The sequence below is a fragment of the Equus przewalskii genome, chromosome 19, assembly GCF_037783145.1.
Source record: "Equus przewalskii isolate Varuska chromosome 19, EquPr2, whole genome shotgun sequence".
Lineage (NCBI taxonomy): Eukaryota > Metazoa > Chordata > Mammalia > Perissodactyla > Equidae > Equus > Equus przewalskii.
Window position 1 is genome coordinate 25,057,504 of NC_091849.1, and position 21,661 is coordinate 25,079,164.

At 44.6% G+C, this 21,661-nt stretch overlaps 2 protein-coding genes and 2 pseudogenes across 33 annotated transcripts in view; 2 read left to right on the forward strand and 2 right to left on the reverse strand.

Moving 5' to 3' along the window:
• LOC103541911 (butyrophilin subfamily 3 member A2-like) overlaps nucleotides 1–21,661 on the forward strand; it is a 264,550-nt gene that overhangs the window by 72,833 nt on the left and 170,056 nt on the right. The gene's annotated exons all lie outside the window — the stretch shown is intronic.
• The window catches only part of LOC139077402 (butyrophilin subfamily 3 member A2-like), a 187,370-nt pseudogene that overhangs the window by 45,223 nt on the left and 120,486 nt on the right, over nucleotides 1–21,661 (forward strand).
• LOC103543251 (butyrophilin subfamily 2 member A2-like) lies at nucleotides 1,201–2,607 on the reverse strand (annotated as a pseudogene).
• LOC103541914 (butyrophilin subfamily 3 member A2-like) lies at nucleotides 2,001–19,665 on the reverse strand. 31 transcript variants are annotated; one of them, XM_070585342.1, is made up of 10 exons: nucleotides 19,507–19,664; nucleotides 18,817–18,933; nucleotides 18,437–18,576; nucleotides 15,137–15,226; nucleotides 14,536–14,883; nucleotides 13,918–14,067; nucleotides 13,039–13,225; nucleotides 11,789–11,815; nucleotides 10,229–10,427; nucleotides 9,038–9,439 (listed from the first exon to the last, which is right to left on the reverse strand). In XM_070585342.1, the coding sequence occupies exons 4-6, from the start codon at nucleotides 15,219–15,221 to the stop codon at nucleotides 14,012–14,014; spliced, it is 489 nt and encodes a 162-aa protein (XP_070441443.1). In that variant the 5' UTR covers nucleotides 15,222–15,226; nucleotides 18,437–18,576; nucleotides 18,817–18,933; nucleotides 19,507–19,664; the 3' UTR covers nucleotides 9,038–9,439; nucleotides 10,229–10,427; nucleotides 11,789–11,815; nucleotides 13,039–13,225; nucleotides 13,918–14,011. The 31 variants fall into 31 exon arrangements, 28 of the variants coding, with proteins under 28 accessions (XP_070441431.1, XP_070441443.1, XP_070441426.1 ...); XM_070585325.1 differs by lacking the exon at nucleotides 13,918–14,067; XM_070585319.1 differs by lacking the exons at nucleotides 13,039–13,225; nucleotides 13,918–14,067 and having other exon boundaries at nucleotides 10,229–11,324; nucleotides 19,507–19,665.

Here is a 21,661-nt window from a genome sequence, read left to right on the forward strand (position 1 = left end):
TTCAAGGAGTCCACAGGGTTAATATCATTTCCATACTACTACTAATATTACTACTATTACTAGCACTACTACGACGAATACACTATTTCTTGTGTTGGCTCTCATTCCCTCACTGTGTACAGTGAAGTTTTCTAGAGTCCACATGAGCTGTGATACCCAACAATGAATATAGAGGCAGACTGGAGGATGTAGCCATCTTCTAGTCAGCCAGACATTAGATTTTGCATTCAAGAATGCCATACATCTCAATAAAATTTATTTTGTTTTGGAAACAATAGTTACTTTTCATAAAATATGTTTTCTATATTGACCTTAATTGGTTTATTATTACTATTTTAATAAAAATTAATAAATACATTTTTAAAATTTCTCAGTTTCAATCTCTAATGTGATAAATATTCATAGATATAACCAAAATCTCTTTGGAATCCCCAAGAAATTTTCAGGGTCTAAAGGCAGCCTGAGGCTGGAACCCATTGCTCTCCCCAGTGATCCTGAACCTTGTGATCTGCTTGGTCCAGTACCCACCTGCTCAGCAGTGACCTAAAGCCTTAGGCCATACTCAGTAACTGAGTACTGACTCCTTGTTCATTGCAGAGACATCTGAGCCAGGCCAGATCCAGACGTGTCTTCATCCTTCATTCTTCTTTGCCCCAGTTCTAGTCCTGGGGAGCTTTACTGTGTGGACTGAAAACCTTGGGGGTGGGTTGGAAATGGAGAGTCAGGTCCTGGGACCCCTTAGCTGTAATGATGGGGCTTAATGAAGCCCACAGCCTTGGCCCCCTCTCACCTCTCTTGTCCTGCTTCTTCTATTTCTGACTTCCATTTGTGGTTTCCCTCTACCTCTTACATTCTAGTGCATGCTATTGTTCTCACCCTGAGTCTGCAGTGTCTGATGTCAACTTGAGTATCAGGCTGAATGTGTCACTCTGATGTTAAAGCAGCAGGTTTTCTGCTTGTCACTTTCTCACAGTTTCTTCGTGGTTGGCAGCCATGTGGCAGCACTAGTTGCTCTGAAACTGGACCCTGTCCCATAGTTACAAGGAAATCAGTTACTAAAACAACAGGACAACGAGGGAGAGAAGGAGCTGGTGCCTGAAGAGGCTGTCAAGAGGGTCTCTGGAGGATGTAAGAGGGACAGAGGGCCAATTTTCTTCGATAGGGTGCTGCGCTGTGTTATCAGAGATGGCCAGGGCTTCTCTATTTGCCTCTGAGACAAGGACATTGGTTCTGGTGGCTGCCATGGGTCCCAGTCCTGTGAAGGATCAGGCCACACTCAGGCACTGTGACCCCCTGAGCCCCTGAGAAGACTTGGCAGATGCAGAGGCTACAGACATCAGACCCCAGCCTGAAGAAGGGTCTGAGGGGCCCAGAGAATGGTGAATGGGGACATGTGTAGATGTGTGATCTGTCCCCATGTTATAGAAGGAGACTTCTCTAGCTCCATCATCCAGGAAGATGCCCCCCTGTCGAAGGTGCTCTGTCAGTGGGAGAATCTTCTCTGAGAGGACAGGTTTCCAAACATATCTAAGGTGCAGAAGCCATTCTGAAGAATCAGTAGGGCCTCCTCTTTCCTCTCAATACTGTCTCTACAAACCCCACAGCCCACACTACCATGTTTTCCACCTGTACCACTCAGTTATGTCTCCCTGAGAAGAAGCTCTCCAGGCCCAGGACACAAGGCCGACAGTCGAATCTCCCTGGGTTGTCAGGAACACTCTGCCTGGAGGAGCCCCATCCTATGCTTCTCCAGTCCTCTGACAGGAAGAGCTCAGGATGAGCGGTGTCTGGGTCCAGGACCACATCAGCTGCAGAGGAAGACTCAGGTTTAGGCCTGGGGTCTCAGGAGATTGTGTGATTCCTGGTAAAATTCCTGGAAAGCTGGTAGGAGATCCCCCATGTGGCATCCTTTTCCATGACGGTCCCTTGATCCCAGGCCCTAGGAAGCTCACAGCCTGAGAATTACTGAGGCTGCACCTGTATCTCTTGAGTGACAGGAGCATTGCCTCAGATAGAGGATAATTGGGGCTCCAAGAAGTGTAGAAAGTTCAGCAAATGAAGTGAAATCAATGGTTCGCATTTTCTTTCAACATTCTCAGATCATCGACCTTTTCTATTCAAGACGTGATCTCTGGGACTTTCTGTAGTTAGAAACTTTCCCACTTAGCTTAAACCAGCAAAGAGGCCCTATCTCTCTCCCAATGAAGCAATTAAGGCCAATTTCTCCCTACACAGCTTCCTGGGGGATAAGGGGTCCCTTCATTGGTCCTCTGTGTTCCACCAGTTTAACCGGATGACAACTGACTTAGATGACATGGAGGGGTGCCCTTCAAAGAGTAAAAAAGGAGGATAATGTCCCCAAAAGTCAACCTCTGCCTGAGAGGTGTGTGTGGCAAAAAGGAGAGGAAACTATTTGCATCCAGTTTTTCTTTAACAACAGGGGTCTGAGTCTGCAGCTGTGACCTCTCTGGATACAGGAAATGCTTCAGACCCTGACATTCTGCAGACTCTTCCATCTGCAGTTACTATTACTTACTCAATCTACATTTCCATTGTGTTAAACTGACTTTCTCCTTTCCCTAAGTTGATATGTCTGACTGTGACCATTTTGAAATTGAAAAGAGGAAGGAGGAAAGTTCCCAGTGCCATGGTATCTGGTGAAGCCCGGATCCTTTGGTGCTTTTGAGCAGAAGGCGACAAATTGTAAAATGCAAAATGCTCATTAGGACCAGACAGGTGGACCCCCTGCTCTCCCACTTGCCCACCTCCCCTCCCCTCACAGGCTACACACAGAGCATCAGTGTTCTCTTGGAGCTGGAAGGCATCTCTGGCACCCGTCTGTGCCTCCCTGAGACAGGCTTGGGGAAGCTTATTCCCTTTCCCACCTGTGGCTCTTCAACTGTGCAGTCTGTACCATCTCCCAGGTTATCAACAGTTAAGCCAGTATCATCTTCTTTCAAATTAATCCAGGATCCACAGAGCAACAACTACTACAATGTAACCTTTGTGGAGGTCCACTATTATGGTAGACCTCTTTAATCATGGAACAAATGTTTATAAAGAGGAAATTTTGTTGAGAACTCAGCCGTAGAGTTGACTGAAAGCTGCAGAGATTCCCTGACAGAAGAGCTGGGAAAAATGTTTGTGGGGGATACTGACAGTGAACAAATCCCAGCTCCCTGCTGCCCCCAGCCAGCTTCAGGCCCCCTTGTTCATCACCTCTTATGTGTGCTGTTGGCTGGTTAGTGGGGAGGAAGCTCAGGAACTGAGGGAACGTCAGAGGGGCTCACCAGCATGTGAGAGGGTTCTTCTCCATCCTGCAATGAGACAGACAGGTGAGCTTCATGAGATAATGGCTAACCATGGAGAAAACAAATTGCGTGTTGAGTATTTCAGAAATGCTAAATTTACACAATTCCTCTTGAATTTACTCTGAAAAAACAGAAATAAATGAATGTCTTCAAAAGAACCACCAGGAGCTGAATTTGTATTAAGCGATGAAGGACTGGCCCTTTCTATGAACACCATTGGCCCCTTCCTATTGCCCAGGGAATTGTCAGGATACAGAAATGATATATGATTAGCTGGATGAAAATTATAAGTACTGGCTTAGCTTTACTTTTGGTCAACAATATAGTGCTCCATGTAGCCATATGAATGGATGCAACCCATGCAGAATGGAAGCAAGCAAGGCTGAGGGATTAATTCCTAGGACATGAGAGTTCCAAGCCCTTGCTGCTGCCTCTGTTCATTTCCTCTCTCTGTTTCCCGGGCTTCCAGCTGTCAGAGGTGTGGCCTTTGTGTGACAGTGAACTTACTCTTTTACTTTTTATGTGATGTTCTTTCTCTTTTACACACTTTCTTCCCACACTTACTTACGTGCAAATTCTTTCTCCTTTTTCAGTATCCTTTTCTCCTGTGAGAGTATCTTTTTCCCTGTGGATTTTCTTGATAAGACAGATGCTCCAGCCATGAGGAGGAGCAGAGTAGACATGATGACAGCCAGGGACACCATCCAGGAAGATATATTGGGAACAAAGGATTCTGAAAAGGGAGCCATAAAAGTCCCATATAGTGAGAGAAAGGAGACCTGAGATGAGAGCTCCCCTCAGGATTCATATCTAAAGAGCTCCCCAAGCTCCCTGCTATGTTGGCTTCTCTCTCAGAAACCCCAGATAGAGAAAGGGTCACCCCACAATGAGTGCCAGGGCTGGGGGCCCAGGAGACAAAAAGCAGAAATACCTGTAGTCACCATGAAGAGGACCATGGTGAATGAAAGCTACCAGCCATGCTGGGTCACCACAGCCATCGCCCTAGGACAAGCCACCATGTCTTCTTGCCTGGAATATTGCAACGCCCTCCTCCCACTTCTGCTTACACCCTCTGCAGTCTATCCTCAGCACAGGAGCCTAAGTGAGAGCATGTTATTTCTTTTCTCAAAACCCTATAATATTTCCTATCTCACTCAGACTAAAACAAAAGTCCGTCTGTGGCCTACATTGCCCCATATGGTGTGGACCTATTGCCTCTCTGAGTTCATCTCCTCCAACTCTCCCTACACTCAATCTATTTCAGCCATACCTGCCTCTTGGGGTTCCTTGAAACTTCCAGACATGCTTCGGACTCAGGGCCTTTGCATATGATTTTCCTGTTAGCTGACTTGCGCAGTCCTTAAATATCTGCACAACTCATTCTTCACTTGCCAAACTGCCATGTTTTCCATGAAGCCTTCACTGATTACAATAATAACACTCCTTTATAATTACAACTCTGCTACACACCTAGCACTCCCTATGCCCTCTCTCAGTAATTTTTTCTACAGTACTTATCACCACCTGATATAATCCACAGTTTAATGAATCCACAGGTTCACCCTTTGTTTTAATTACTTCATTTATTGTACTCTGCCATGCTAGAATGTGAACCCCATGAGGTCAGGGATCTACATGTGTTTTGTTCAGCGATTTATCTTTGGTTTCTGGAACAGTGCCTTGAACACATGTGATGCGTGTTAAGTGTTTGTTGAATGAATTCATCAATGTCTGTGGATAGAGAATGTCCTTGCTCTGGCCCTTGGGAAATCTCATGGGCAGGAAGGGAGGGCTTCAGTAGGTAGCAACTCTGGGTGTAAATAGACAGCTTCCTATATCACTCTTATGTTCTATGATTCTTCTAAATGTTAAAAATTGATGCAGGATAAGGACCATAACAGGGAAAAAACAATCAGATTTACTCTCAGAGAAGAGGCTTATACCCCATGTGTTTTGAGACTGTTTGATTTTCCCCTTGTGACAAGGGAAGAGACTCCAGCTCAGCTGCAGCCTCCAGGCTTTCAGGGCCCAGGACCCTTCCACCCCACACCCTACCTCCCCATTTACACTCCAGCCTCCAATATGACTCTTGAGGATCCTGCCTCCACACAATGAGCTTCCAGAGGGCAGGGAACTAACCCGGAATGGAAATCACAGTTTCCTTCTCTTGGCCAAGCAGGGTGTTGTTGATGGAGCAGGACAGGTTCCTCACAGAGTAGTCCCTGATATTCACAGCCATGGTGACCATGAAGAGGCTGCCTGCACTTACAGTGTGATCGTCCCGCAGGACGAATACGATCTCACCATAGGAGTCTCTCCAAACTGCTCGGGGCTCTGGGTACCACCCTACAGATGTGCACTCCAGCCAGATGCCTCCATCCTCCTGGCCCTTCATTTCATTGAGGGGCTTAGAGCCCAGGCCTGAGGAGAGAGACCAGGGCTCAGATAAAAAGGCAATGGTGTCTTAGTCGGCGTCTTAGCGGTGGAAGCCAAGGGAAGAGGGGAGAGAGCAAGTGTCCAGCGCCCAGAGAAACTGATTATGTATATTCCATACATTCCTGCGGTACCCTTTCTGTGAAGGGAGGAAGGAAGGAAAGGAGGGAGGGACAGAGGAAAGAAGGAAGAAGATAGGAAGGACAAGAGGAAGGAAGAAAACCTTGACGTTGGAGAGTGCAGGGAGACCAAAATGCCAAATACAATGGTGAGATCTCTAAGGACAAAGGACTACATTGCACTTTTCTTTGTGCTCCACCTACAGACCCCATCACAGTACCAAGCTTCTGCTACTAATAAGTGTTTGTTGATTGATTCATTCAGCTACAGGTTTTAATGTTCTCACTTTTGTGTGGGTGTGTCCACTCTGACCTGGAACAAGCAGGTGGAGGACTCCGCTTTTGGCCGTGGTAGGGCTTCTCAGTAGCCTTGGCTTTCTGAAGCTCTAGGTTAATACGATAAGGACAGAAACCTGCCAGGCTGGCAGAATCTTATGAAACTTTTTAACCTCAAGACCATGATCCCAGCAAACTAAGGTGTGAGGTTTAGGCGCTGTTCTTTGTTGTTATCAGTAGTGGTTATGTGGATCATAATTCACAATATCAGTAATCTGTACAGTAGCGTTTTATGAGTTTTTCTGTGCGTGTATTGTATTTCATAAGAAAAAAATGTCTAAATCTAAAACTTGTGACTGAGGAAGACCCTCAGAGATCTCCAAGAAGTAAACATAAGAATAATCTGTAGAGATCCAACATTCTCCCTATTCAAGGCTGCAGCTGAGTTCTGTGTGCTTCTCAAGAGGTGATGCCCACAGCTCAGCAGGGCAAACCCACTCATTTGGCCTTTGGGCAGGTGGAAGCCACCCTCCCTGTGTAAAGGGGACTCCAGATAAATATCTGCTGGTCTACCACAGGCATGGGGTTCGGAGAGAAACTTTACCCAAGAGTCACACTGTGAAAATGCAACAGAAAAAATGAAATGACACATTTGCCACCATCAGGAGTATGATGGGCTCATCGTAGGATTTTCCTTTTAGGAAATAACAGTGGTAGATGCCATTCTCATGGGCTGTGACATTGTGGATGATCAGCGCCACGCTCCCCTTGCTAATCTCTTCCTTCACAAAGATTGTCCTTCCTCGGTTCTCCTCCATCTGCTCCTCTGTCCTCTCTCGCCCGCCCTTATACACAAGCACTGCTGGGAGAACTGAGACCTGAACCACCACACTTCCGTGTCTTCAGCGTTTTTCTCAGGTGACAGGTGGCAGCGTAACATGCTGTTTCTCTCATCATGGCCGGATGGATCAGTTGGCCCCAAGACAGTAAACTGCTCTGTTCAACAAAGGGGTAGAATCACACAGGGGCCTCAGCCACCAAATATCGAAGGCAGGAAAGGAAGTGCATATTCCAGGGCACAGACAGATTCTTTCTCTATTTCTATTAGATTCTTTCAGTCATATTCTTTCTAAGCCCACAGGGGCTTCCTGGGTTGAGGATTCTAGGGGCCAGTAGCTGTGGCTGGTCAGCAGCAATAGATACCTAGTAGGAGTGCCTATTGAGGCAGCTAATGCTTCCTGAACAAAACACTGAGAAGCAGACACTGAGAACCCCCTACTGACCCTGTGCTCACAGAGGTTTCCTTCCATCCCCCAATCTAGCACAGAACCTGGAGTGTGGTGTAAACTTGAGCTGTCCAAAATGGTAGCCATTAGCTGGTCCCAATGGAAATGGGCGGTAAATGTAAAATAAACACAGACAATTTTGAAAATCTATAATAAAAACTATTAAATATCTTATTGTTAATATTATATAATAAAATTTAGATGATAGTATTTTGGGTTTGGGGTTAAAATTATATTATTAAAATTTGTTTCATCAATTTCTTTTTAATTTTTTTGCTTTTTTCTGTTTATTTTTTTCTGAGGAAGATTGGCCCTGAGTTAATGTCTGTTACCAAACTTCCTCTGTTTTTTGTTTTTTTGCGTGAGGAAGGCTGTCTCTGAGCTAACATCTGTGCCAACCTTCCACTATTTTATGCGAGATGCCACCACAGTGTGGCTTGACGAGCTGTACTAGGTCTGTGCTTGGGATCAGAACCTGTGAACCGTGGGCTGCTGAAGTCTAGTGCAGGAAATTAACCACTATTGCAATGGCCAGCCGATTAACCTTTTTAAATTTAAGTAAAAATTTCAACATTGAATATTCAGCTTCCTTTTGTGGCTCTCATTGCATTCCATGGGATGGCGCTGGTAAAAATTCAGTGAGCATGTGCAGAAGGAAAGGATGAGTGAACACAACTGCAGCACTTTTTCAGACTGCAGTGTTTTGCAGACTGAAGTTTCAATTTTCCTTTCTGAGAAGCAGATAGGAGCTAGTGGCATGGACTCCATCTGAGACCAGTGCAAATAGCTGAGGAGGTGGAAGAAGAGAAGGGAACCTGGCAGGGAGAAATGCAGGGAAGCAGCTGGTTCCATAAGCACCAAAGATGAGTCACCCAGGAGAAGCAGGGACCAGAGACCTAGAGGCACAGACAGAGAAATCAGCCAAGGAGACTTGACACTAGTTCTGATCTAGGTCAAACCTTCCTGTAACCTGTGTTGGCATCATCAGCGCCCCAACTTCTGTCTTGGGCAGCCCCCTTCCCCTCCAGGTTCAGTTTTCTCCCAATAGATTGATTCATTAAACATTCCATGGAATAAGCCAACAATACAAGGATGAGGAAGGCAGTTTTCCACGCTCCTTGGCGCACTTCTCTGGCCAGAATTGAATTTCTCCAGTTGTCACTTCATATTCTTCCATACCCTTCCACCATTCCCTTCCTTCTCTCCGGAAATCAGGCTTTACTATGTGAGGTAAAGATTGTGATGGAAAGTCTCCCCACCTACAAGGTTCCCCTTTCCTGTATAAATGATATAAGTACTATACCTGCCCCTGCCTCAGTTTCCACATTCTTGAAATGAGACTACCTCACAGGGTTGTAGTGAGGATTAGAACAGGGAAATGCACTTAAATAATTTAGCACAGCACCCAGTACATTTTGTTTTTGATATATTTTAGTTATTGCTCTTAAGATCCTAGCTGTCATTCACTTGCTGAGTAAACTTTGGAAGGTTAATTCACTTTTCTGCACCCTTGTTTCCTTTTTTTATAGAAAGGAGACAATAAAGTGGTACCAAACTAAACTGTCATATGGAGTAATGGAATTAACATTAGTGACATGCTTCACACAGTGTGTACATTTAGTAAGTATTTTATTGTTGCAAAGTGTTGCTTTTAATGAGGAGGCACTCAGCTCCAGGCTGGGCATGGGACAGCAAGGATGTTGCTTCAGCCTGAGGGTCCCCATTCCAATCAGCAGATCCTGGGGTCACTGGTGTCTCCAGGGAATGGTCAGACACCAGGTCAGGAACAAGAGAACTCTGCACTCAGGTCAGCACTGGGCAAATGTTCAAGGCAGTGGGATCCCATGATTGAATTGTGAAAACAGGCCACAGGCCACAGATGCCCGCAGAAGGTGGTGTGTGGGAAGATGTAGATATGATATCCATGATGGCATTGTAGAATGTTACCTCACCAGTCCCATAGTCCAGGAAAACTCCCACACTTTGAGGAGGATTGACAATTGCCAGATTGGTCCTGGGGAAGGTGAGACACAGATAGTCATTCCCATCAGGCTCCACAATCCAGAATTCATTCTCGGATGCTATATAAACCCACTTTTCTCTCTTGTTCTCCCTACACACCCCAACATGCCACTCCTTCCTGCCCCCCACCTCCACCTCCCAAAAATGCCTCCCTTATGTAAAGCTCTTGCCGCCAAGCCCACGATAATGCCTATCAAATCTCTTAGGGTGGGCTGGCAGATTCTGTTGCTCCTCTGCCCACCGCATGCTCCACTGGTCCTCAGAAACAAAGAGGATGGAGTTTGCCGTGTCCAGATCCAGAATCACATCCACTGCAGAAAGTTTGGGGATGGGCCATGGGGTCGGCCATTGTTCCTACAACTCAGAGCCTCAACTTTCAAGACCTGGCTATGGCTGAGGAGGTCCAAATCCAGACCTGGTATTCCTAACCTTCCCTGAATGTGACCCTCTCAGCAACACCAAAAGAAAGGCCCAGGAGTCTTCTTTTTGGTGGTGTAGAGTTCTGAGGGTCAGGGTCTGCCTAGCAGGACATCTCAAGCTGGCTCATTCCTTCCATGCTTTTCCTATTTCCCTTTCCAAAATCACTCTGCCCATCTGAACTTTATAGTCACACAGATTTACATTTCAATCTTTACTCTACCACTTCTGAGCTGAATGACTTTCCCTTTGGTGCAGTCTCCTTTTCCATAGACTGAAGCTACATAATATCCTTGAGCTTCAATTTCCTTATCTGAAAAATGGGAATAAAAATACTAATCTCTAGGGTAGAAAAAGATAATACCTGTTTCATACGTAGTCCAGGGCCAGGCGGGAATGAAGCGCCTCAAGTTACAATAGCTCCATGCATTTTCTGTGTTAGAGGCCACGCTGGGGACTTTCTGTGCTCCCAGATCCACTTTCTTCCTTTCTGTATTGTCTTTTAGGCCCCAGGAATCCATCTTATATAGACAGCGTCACTGGGCTTCCTTGCTTCTGGTTACCTGTTGGGTTTGGCCAAAGGAAGGTACTAGCTGAAGATTGGAAGGAGAAAGAAAAGAGAGGCACAGCATTCATTTCCCCCACTTCCTCCCTGTCAACTTCAGAGGGTGATGCTCTCACAAAGGCCTGACTCCTCTCAGGCAGCCTGTTCTTGAGCTACAGCTTCCTCTGGGCTCCAGCAACTGCTCCCTCTCCCTATTCCTTCAAGCCTAGGGGTGATGACAGTTCCTCACTATGGTGAGTCCTGGGGCACTCCACACTCCTTTGCTGGTTTCCCTTAACCCGAATCCTGCCTTTGTAAATAATTTCTTTCTAAAGCCTCTTCAACTACCCAGTTTCAACATGCCATCTGTTTCTTGTTGGTTTTTTGACCAATACACATTCATTACCTCACTTCGTCTTTAACTCAACCATCACATAATAGGGATTATGATCATTATTTAAAAATGAGGAGACTAGAGTTCAGAAACATTAAGTAACTTGGGGACACACAGCAGCAGGAGATGGCATAAGAAGCTTGGGAAAAACAAAGACTTTTGTGCTTTGCCTTCTCTGCTTGGTCAGTCCACATCCTCACTCTCCCTGCAGTGTTAGTTCACTCTGCCTCTCCTTCCCTCAGCTCTACCCTTTATGCCTCTTCCTTCCCATGAAGATCTGTGGACCCAGGAGAGCAATCCTCCCTGGTTCTCTGGTCTTTCAGCAGGAAGGCCTTGGAGATGGGCACACCTTTGAGACCAGGACCTCAAGTCACCCACTTGGAACTTTCCCAGTCATGGGGACTGTTCTTCCAAGAATCTCAAGAGTTGGAGAAAAAAAAATGGAACAAGCTTTCTCAGGTTGTTGTCCTAGGGAACATACAATGATTCTCTCACCAGCTTGGAAGAGGGTCATCTTCCATTCTGAAAGGCAGGAGACACAGACACGGAAAGGACATTATTTCTGTTCTTCCGCCACCCCTTCTCGTCACTAAGCCTTTTCTTGCTCCCATTTTTCAGTCCCTTCCAATGTCCAGCTTCCTTCATCCACAGTTCTGCTGGGTCAGGCACATAAGCTCCCAAAAATGGTGCACTTCCTTCTCTCCATCATGCTGGGGCTGTGGGTGACATGGCTAGGCTTTGCTAGGGTGTGGACATGTGTGCTGTGCCTGCAGGGTGAGGTGTGGCTGAAAATGCCCAGACCCTGTCTCTGGAAGGTCCTCCCTAAGGCTCCAGAAAATCAGGGGTGGTATCCCCCACAGAAAATGACCCTCTGGGCTAGATCTGATTATTCCTACTGGAATTGCAATGGGTCACACAGCAGAGGAAAAGTTTAAATGCTTCGTACACATGTGCCAGGAAAATCAGAGAACATCAGGGTCACTCACCAGCATAGGCCTGAGACTTCCCTTCACCTACAATGGAAGAAAGGTAGAGACATCACCTGAAATATGTAATTTCTGAGTTGTGCCATTCTCTTCTCTTGCACCCATTCAATCTTTCTTTTTGACACCCACCCCCACCCTTCCTACCTTCTCCTTCTGCCTGTTCCGTCCTCTCCTCCCCTCTCCTCCTTCATATCAAGTCTGAGAACATCAATTGCATGCTGATGATACCACATGCACCATGTAAGTGCTTTCCCAGCTGAGAACTGGCTGATCTATTTTGTATGTGTCTACACTCTCATACCTGAGTTTAGGTGTCACTGTGTGTATGCTTGTATATACATATATACTGGAATCCATCTATCTCAATTGTAATATTTTCTGCATGATTCTGAAAAGAATTGGGCAACTTTCTGAGGAAGTTTCAGGTACTACTTTTTTAAAATCACTTCTAATAAATCTATGACATCTGTGTCACTGTGGCCACTCCTTTATTTTAGGGACAATTTTCTCTCCTTCTTCTCTGACTTTCTCATTCTCTTAAATCTTGCATTCTTTGTTTTCTTTTCAGCAGCTAGTGAGGTTATGTAAAACAACTAGTGAGCTTCCTGGCATGGGGAAGGCATTTCACCTAGAGATTTCCATCTGCCTCCTCCTCCTTTCCTTTCAGGTACACCCCTGGATATTCTCTGGTGCCTTGATGGGCTCTACAGTCTGTGGGCCCCTCTTGGAGAGACATTGAAAGTGCTTCTCTGTTTTAAAATAACACGACTCCCCCCAAACAGTATTCCTTATTTCTGTCCCTTTATAAATCGACCCAGGACATTTCTCAGCCCAGGGTAGAGATAGGAATGAGGAAAGGGGCTGGGAAGTATCCCAGCAGAGAGTCTTAGATGCAAATTCAGAGAAAATGTGAAAGTCACTCAGGCAAGAGCCCTGTAGTCCACCTCTCTCAAGTCTGCAATGGAACAAATGTAGGCAGTCATTAAGATTCTTAAAGCAGTGATACCAAGAACTACTTGGGACCTTGGGGGAATCAGAATTTATGGATTTCACACTAGAACTTCTCTGGAAAATGAGCAGGAAAAAAAACTTACTGTTAGGGAGATGGAGTGTAGGGGACCGCTAGAAAATAAACCTTAGAAATGAGCCAGTGCAAAGGCAGGTGTGTGAAGTAGAGAAGGGGTGAGGTCTTTGGCCTCCCTCCCCTAAGCCAGGGTCTTAGGTTCCCTCCCAGGTCCGATGCCTTTTACCCTTCATTCTGTTTCTTTTATGCCCATGCTGGTTCTTTTTCCTTTTATTATATCTCTTTCTCCTGGGATACAGCCTCTTTTTGCTTCTCTTGCCACAGGAAGTAACCTGCCCCTGAGAGAAGCAGCAGGAAGACTGCCAGGGTCCCAGCAAAGGCTACGATCAAGGTCCGGGTCCTCCAGAAGGGGTCTGCAATGAAATGAAGCTTTAGCCTCTCACCCCAAGGGCCAGGATCACAGAGTTGATCTCACGACATTAAGTCATCTCTCTCCTTCTAAAGTCTCAGCAATCTTTGGGTAAGACTGATAAACTCTTACTATAACGTAATACGATTGATTGTCTTGAAAAGTCTGCTTCTCATATCTGAATATCAGTTACTTGAGCAACAGAATCACGTTTTTTTCTAATTTAGTTTTTCAATAGGTCACATTTAAATGGTTCAAATATCAAAAAAATATAAAAAGTCGTCCAAGTCTCCCATCCACTCCCTCCTTCCTGCCTCCATTTATTAGCTTAATTAGTCAACTTAATATGGTGGCTAACAGTGTGAACTTTGGAGCTGGAGGGCCTGAGTTCAAATTCTGGCTCCTCCACTTGACTGGCAGTGTGATCTTGGACTAATTATTTCACTGCTCTGCTCCTGGTATCATAATCTGTAACTTGGGGTAATAACAGTACCCCACTCATAAGGTTAAAGGATCAAATTAATGCTTATAATGTGCCTGACACAGAGTGAGGGCTATGCAAGTGTATATCAAATTTTAAAAATATAAATATGTTGTTATTTTTTCTTCTTTACACCAAAGATAGCATTCTATACAAACTACTCTGCATTTGCCTTTTTTTTTTAAGATACCCACCCACAGAATCACACCCCTTACCTTCATGACAGCATCCAATCCAGAGAAAAGCTCCACTTCTATAAACCCTCTTCGAGCTCCCCTAACACAAGCCCACTCCTATAGCAACTCTTCTCTAACACTCTCCTACTGAGACACTCCATGGTTCCCACATGACATACATTCTCCTCCCTGTAACAAACAATAAACACAGCTTGGTATGTTCCTAGAGGCCTTTGTTTAGAGAACTTTGACAGCACAGATGCTCTCCCACAGGTCAGCCTCACAGGACCCACAGCACCGTGCACCTGGAGGGGCCACCGAAGCCATCTGGAACATACCTGAACCCGAACAACTGTGTGCCATCACTGAGGAGATATTTTCTTATCCTTCCTATCCCCAATCTTCCACTTTCCTGCTTAGACCTTGATGGCCAGCATGAGGGAGTTCTTTACTTGATATTATAGGGTGTAGAGAGGATTCTTCCCAGAGGAAAACCTGTGTCTTTCCCAAGGGCTTCAGAGAAACAAAATGGGAAAGTGGTGGAGGCAGTTCCAAGTGACCAGCCAGGGTGCTCTGAGGTACATTTGGAGGATGACGTCTTCCTCTGCTTCCAGGTCCCAGGGAGGAACTAGCGCAGAGTGAAATCTGGAGGCTCACCTGCAAACTTCAGCTCCACCAGGGTTATTTCAGAGAAGTTGCCATCTTGGAAATAACACAGGTAGTTTCCACTGTCAGAGGCCCTGACATTATAAATTCGGAGAGTAGCCTTTCCTTCAGCGATGCCATCTCTTAAAAGCGAAGTTCTCCCTCGATACTCTGCCATCTGTTTGTCTTCCACTTCTTGCCCATTTGCATACATGTATACTACCTGCCTAAGACTGGATCTCACCCACATCAGCTCCATGGTCTCTGTGCTCATGTTCAGGGACAGATGACAGGGTAGATCAGCATCTTCACCCACCACAGCCAGGATGGTTCCAGGGGGTCTGATCACAGAAAACTGAGCTAGTCAATAAAAGGAGAAGCTCCATCAGAGGGACTTGAGGCCATGAGGGTAAGATGAGAGCATCTCAGGCAGGGAGAGTGAGGTATGAATAACCTAGAGAGGAACGTGATCCTAACAGAAGTATAATTTGTCTAATTGTCATGAGTACTTTCAGCTTGGCGTGGGACTTCCAGGTATGAGAAGTTGTCAGAAGTTCTGACTGGACACTCATAGGTAATTGCTTCAGATACATAAAAGCAGAATGCTCCCTACCTGAGCAGGGGGCAAGCAGCTGGAAGAAGATGAGGCCAACAAGGAAGTCGAGGAGAAGGAAGTCTAGGGAACTTGCCATTTTCATCAGTGCTGCAGAGAGATGCCAGAAAGAGTTGAGAAGAAATTATGACCCAGACCTAGAAGAAGATTGTGAATTCCACATCCAACCTCCACCTCCCCAGGGCCAATTTGGTGAAACACACAGTCATGAATGTGGTGACTCAAGACCCTCCTCTGCCAAAATACCTGCTCGGGAGTTTCTTAACCTTTGAGTTTCACATGGAAAATCACCCATAAAAATATGTAACATTAAATGTACATACATTAACCCTAATCAATCAGGAAAACTTTGTCTCTACTGTCCAAATATGTTGAGAATCCTTCCACTTCCCACACTTCAACTGCTACAGCCACATCCAAGCCTGCACCATCACACTGTGATTAATACAGGACCCCCCTCTCTGGGTCCCCTGATTCTACTTGTGCCCCCTACAGTCTATGCTCAACACAGCAGCCAGAATGTGCTTTGAGTCACATCATGTCACTCCCCTGCTCAATATCTCCCATTTCACTCAGAGTAGATACTGAAGTGCTCACAATGGCCAACAGGGCCCTCCCTGACCTGCACCTCTCACTTTGTCTTTCCAACCCTCCTTGTCTGTTCCAGACACCCTGCCCTTCTTGCTGGTCCTTGAACGGGCCAGGACAGAGGACCTCAGCTCTGACTCTTCCCTCTACCTGGAACCCTCTTCCCCCAGACATCCACAAGTCTCACTCCCTCACCTCCTTCAAGTCTTTCCTCTAAAGTCAATTCCTCCTCAAGAACTTCTCTGACCACAGGATTATGGCAAACTGTTCCCATCCCCCTAAGCCTGCTCTCTTCTCTCCATTAAATTTTCACCATCTAGCATACCATGTGTTTACTGTCTGTCTCCACCTACTCAAGTGGAAGCTTCACAAACAAGAATATTGGTCTATTTTGTTTTATGATATGTGATGAGCCTATACAATAGTGGGTGGTTCACATGGAACCCTCAGAAACTTTTTGTTGAATAAGTGAATGGATGAGGATGAATTTATTAGCCCATCAATACTCACTAGCATTTTGATTATCTATTTTATTATTTATTTATTTTGAGGAAGATTAGCCCTGAGCTAACATCTGCCACCAATCCTCATCTCTTTTTTTGCTGAGGAAGACTGGCCCTAAGCTAGCATCCATGCCCATCTACCTCTACTTTTTATAGGTAGCATGCCTACCTCAGCATGGCTTGACAAGCGGTGTGTAGGTCCACACCTGGGATCCAAACTGGCGAACCCTGGGCTGCCAAAGCAGAACGTGCGAACTTAACTGCTGTGCCACTGGCTGGCCTCAAAGCATTTTAAATTGGTTTAGATATCAGATTAACAGCTTGTCATCCATCAAGGGGAGGCAGACAGTTGTGAAGATAAGTATCTGCCACTACTCAAAAAAGTAGTAACCTACTTTTTGGTCTGGCATGGAGAGAGAGCCTTGTCTCCTGTGCTTCTACTAGGAATTGCCTATATTAATGTATTTATTCCTACTTTTCTATGAATTGGTTTCATGGAGCAAGCACGTCCTAGATAGCATGTAAGAGTGTTACAACTCGATGTGCTTCAGTGCACTCTTTTCACGATTGTTTTTTTTTTGGGGGGAAACATCACTGGGAAGGAAATTATTCATTTCCTGACTTCTTTTTTCCCAGGTGTTCACCAATGCTCCTTGGCAGATGGCCTCTGGGCTCACCAGCAATGGATAATTTCCCCGGTCTTAGCATCACCACTGCTAGAGAAGTGCCTTTTCAAGGCAGAAATGTAAGAGCTTGTACTTGCAAAGAAGGGGCTAATATGTCAGGCTAGGAGCACACAGCAGCCCAAAAAAGCTCACGTCTCTACAAAGTGCTGAAGTTCTCTCAGCCCAGAGGCAGGGCCTCTGCAAGTCCCCACTCCCTGACCAGTGCTCCCAACTGTATCTTGGCTCAGAAAAGCACCTCCACCAACTTTTAGGCATGGTCTGTGGCATCAATATGAGCCTTAGTGATAAGCAAAGTGTGGGGCCTTCACCAGCTGGCAAGGCTTGATTCTAGCTGGAGTTCTAGCTTGGCTCTGATCCTAACCACCCCAGACGTGGCTGCATCCTTGGATAGTGGAGAGCCTGAGAGCAGGCCTAGGTGGATTACTCAGAGAAAGGACTGAGATCTCTGGATCTAGCTCCTCCCTTTTCTCTTGGACCTCTCCCATCATGTATCCTCTCCCTCCCTGAAGACGTCAGGTGGTATAAGGGCGTGCCCACCTGGGGAGCAACACTGTAGTCTCTGCTAAGTTCCAACCCATGGCCATCACCAAGTTCAAATCATGCCTCCGTCAGACTCTGGTTAAGATCCAGGCAGACTCCTTGGTGGAGGCTTTGAAGTCAGTTAGAGGCTGAACCCACCACTTCTGAATCACAAGGCTAGTGAATGAGAGAGCTAAGACTAAGACCCAGTCTCACTCATCTTTTCATTCATTCATTCAAAAAATATTTATGGAGCACGCACTATGTGCCAGGCCTGCTATATGACAGGTAGAAGAACAGAAAGGGAGTGGAAACTAGGTAATGGCTGTATGATTCACAAGCTCTGTGATCACTGCCACGTGAGAAAACCTATTTGAACTTTAGTCACTAATGAAGCAATGCAAAAAATGATCTGTAGAGTGTGTAGAATTGCCCCAGTAAAGCCACTTGCAGACATCTAGTCCAGCAAAGCACTTGCATGGGTCCAGACAGAAGCACGTGTGAGGATGACACTGCAGCATTATTTTTAAAAGTAAAAAAAAAGGGATCACAACCTAATGTGACACCCATAGGAGACTGGCTAGTTAAATAACAGTTCAACCCTGAATGAATTCAATGCGGCACCTAAGACTAATTTATAGTCTCCTACCCAGATAATCAAGATATATGAAGTGAACAAAAAGCAAATTGCAGAACACTACTAATGATTCTGTTAAAAACAAAAACCAATCTGTCAATTTCTACTCACTTTTTTATGTCATTCCCTTAAAAAAGGTCTAAAAGGAAACAAGCAAAATTGAGAATTGGGGATTGAGTGAAAGATTCTTTTGTCCTTTGTGCTCTATACTTTAAAAATTATTTGAATGTTTTAAATTTTAAAAACTTTCATGTACAACTTAGCAACGAAGAATTGTTACAAATAATTATAGTGATGGCAACATATTAGTTGTTCAGAAAATACCAACTCCTCCAAACGAACCAGCATGACACCCCAGTCACAGTACCTGCTAATCCAGGAACGGCCAGGGGACAAGGGAGCAGAAGTCTGTGCAGATGGTCAACCTTTGGACCCTTGTCTGAATGTGAAAACCGAATCAGACAAAATATTGCCTTTCAGTCCTTCCTCTCCTCTTCAAACTGTTCTCTGTGCAGCCAGAGAGGACGGTATTGTTATTATAATACGTACAATTTCTCTGCTCTCTATGAGTGGGGAATATGTTTTCACTCATTTTTGGGGATATTTATTGTTTTTTTGTTCTTGATTAAGGCAATTTTAAAATAGAGAAAAATTTAAAAGAATAAAATTTAAATAATCTGTACTGGTAATTATATACCTCTCTTCAAAGGAATGTAAGTATTTTGGTCATGTATATATACGAAATACCTCTAAAACGTTTCATCTTCTGACACAGAAATTCCACTTGTAGGAATTATTCTTAAGGAAAAAACATCAGGTATTAACACAAAGATTTATGTTCAAGGCTGTTCATCATAGTAAAATCTGCAAAAGCAAAATGTAGGTACATTTTAAACATCCAAATTGGATCCAATTTTGTTACAGTTATAAATAAAAACTTTATTTAAAACATTTCTAATGATTATATGGAAATCCCTTCACAATTGCACAATGTGTTGTTTATTATCTTCCTACTGTTATATATGTACATTTATGTTGTATACAGAGGTTGGTTCAGATTTTTATATACTACAAATAATTCTGTAATGAACATCTTCACGTATAAATTTTAAGGCACATATCTTTTTATAATCTCCTAGAATACACTCCTGGAGATGACCAGGACAGATTATAATAGTCCTTTGCTCCTTTCTTACCACAGTAAGTTCCTAAGAACATGCAGTTGGCAAGTTTTTTCATTCAGATTTTCTCCTTCCCACCAAATTTCCCAAGGCAATTCCTTACATTTTGCACTGCCTCCTGCCCCAACCCCCATCCCCTCAGCACACACACAAGCACCAAACCCCCTTTCTCTGGGTGAGGACTTCCCTGTATGCATTCTCAGCTTCTTAGCCTCTCTCTTCCTAGGGCCTGTAACCCTGGCTTTCCCCCACTTACCCCTCGGCGTTCCCATCTGAACATCGCAGGCCACAGAGTGAAGTAATCAATAGTTCTTCGCTACAGTTAACAGTCTGCTCTGGAAGAAAAGGAAATGAAGGACATGCTGCTCACTGTGAGAAACAGTCACAGAGTCCCTCTCTGGAAGAATTTGTTTTTTGATTGGCTCAGAGGGGTGTTTCTTATCAGTGGGGACAGACACCAGCGGGGAAGGTTAGAATGAAACTGTAACTGTATTGGATTGTACAAAAAGAAGAAAACTTCCAGCCCTAATTCCCACACTGTTTGTGTCTTTCTGTGTTTACCTATTTGAATCATTCATGTGTATATTTGTGTATAATCAGGATTTCATAATATACACTTAGTTTATGTCTTTTATACCATAATAGATTTATCAGCAGAACCAAGCAGGAAAATTACAAGATTTTAATGTGTGAAGAGAGGAAGACGTGTACTAAGTAAAATGTTTCTGTAGCCATTCACTAACATCTGCGTGTATGTAGGTGGGCACACAGAGGAGGACATCTTTTACAACAGAGACAAATGGAAGTGTGAATGGAAAGAAAGCAAGATCCACTCTATCTTTTTGGCACCTCTGAAACTCGTCTCAGATCCATGACCAAATCATACAATTTTCATGTTTCCAGAGGCAGTGCTGCCAGTGGCTGATGGGCATGTCTTAGATTTTTCAGAATATTCTTGTTTGGAGTATTGCTGAGCAGCTTCCTTCACCCTTTGTGCCTTATTTGTACTACATTTGTATTTTCATGTGTATTTGTTTTTACTCTGCCAAGAGGATTCTGTATTCTCTGAGGTTAGACTCTGGGTAGGCTGTGAATGCCTGTGGCCTAGAGCTTCCCAAGACACTTTATTGGCATTCCAAGACAGTGATTAAAGCTCCCAGGGCTATGATGTATCTTGGCTGACGGAATTTGATTATATTCCAAAAGTTTGAATTTAAGCTCTGTGGTAGATATGGCAGGATCCTTGTGTAATATCTATTCCCTGCTTCTTCTTAGTAATCAAACCGAATTTGGGGGGAGGGTTTCCAGCAATGTGCCCCTCCCCCTTGTAGATAGCAGAGACAAGGGACTAAGTTTGAGCCAACGATTTGTAGGTGGAAGTTTTTGGGTTGTATTTCTCAAGAGAGATCCATACTCTTCCTATTTCCTCCCTTCTTTTGCCTAGAACATGGTCCTTGGAGCTGGAGTGCAGTGACCATCTTGCGACCATAAGGCATCTTTCAGAATGGAATCCATCTGCTGAGATGCCATAGGAAAAGGACAGAAAGAGGCTGGGGCATGGATGTATCTCTGAGCTGCCAGACCAACTCTGGACTGCTACCTTCTGAATTCATTTCATGTCAAAGGAAAACAACCCCTGTTTTGTTTAAGCCAATGGCACTTACGGTATTATTTCCTTCCCATTCCCTACTATTAACAGTTTGTCATGGAAATTTTCAAACATAGAGCAAAGTTAAAGGACTTTTTCAATGGACTCCAAGTATAACTATCTATATTCTACAGTGAACATTTAGTATATTCAATTTTTTATAATTCATCCTTCTGTTTATCTCCCTCTCCATCCTTATTTATTTCAATCCTTCTTTATTTACTTATTTATTTGATGCCTTTTATAATAAGTTGCAAACATCAATGCATTTTCTTCTGGCTACTTCAGCACACCTATCACGTAGAAGAACACAGTTCTGAAATGCTTGAGGCACCAGTGCTGTGTTTAAAATATAAACATTGGAGTTCCTTTCAGTTACATGTTCTAAAATGATCAGTAGGGTACTTTTATCTGGGGATCTCTAGCTCCTAAATGCCTCACCATCCCCAAGGATACTGACAGTCTGGCCCCAGGTACCTGGCCACTCCTGGTAAGAGTCAGGATCCCTCCAGGAGGCTGTGTGAGCAGGAGGCTCCAGGACTGCCTCTCAGGAACAGCTTGAGGCAGGGACAAGCACTGCCTCAGGGCCCTTCTGTCCATTCCCTGGCATCTGCTGAGAGAAGTGGTCTCTTCTCCACTGATACCACAAGAAGGGAATCAATGTTCTAGAGGACCTGTAGGATGTAGGACTCACAAATCTCTTGAAAATGAGCAGGGATAAAATCACTTGTAATGAAAGCTGAGGAGAGACATGGGGTAGAGT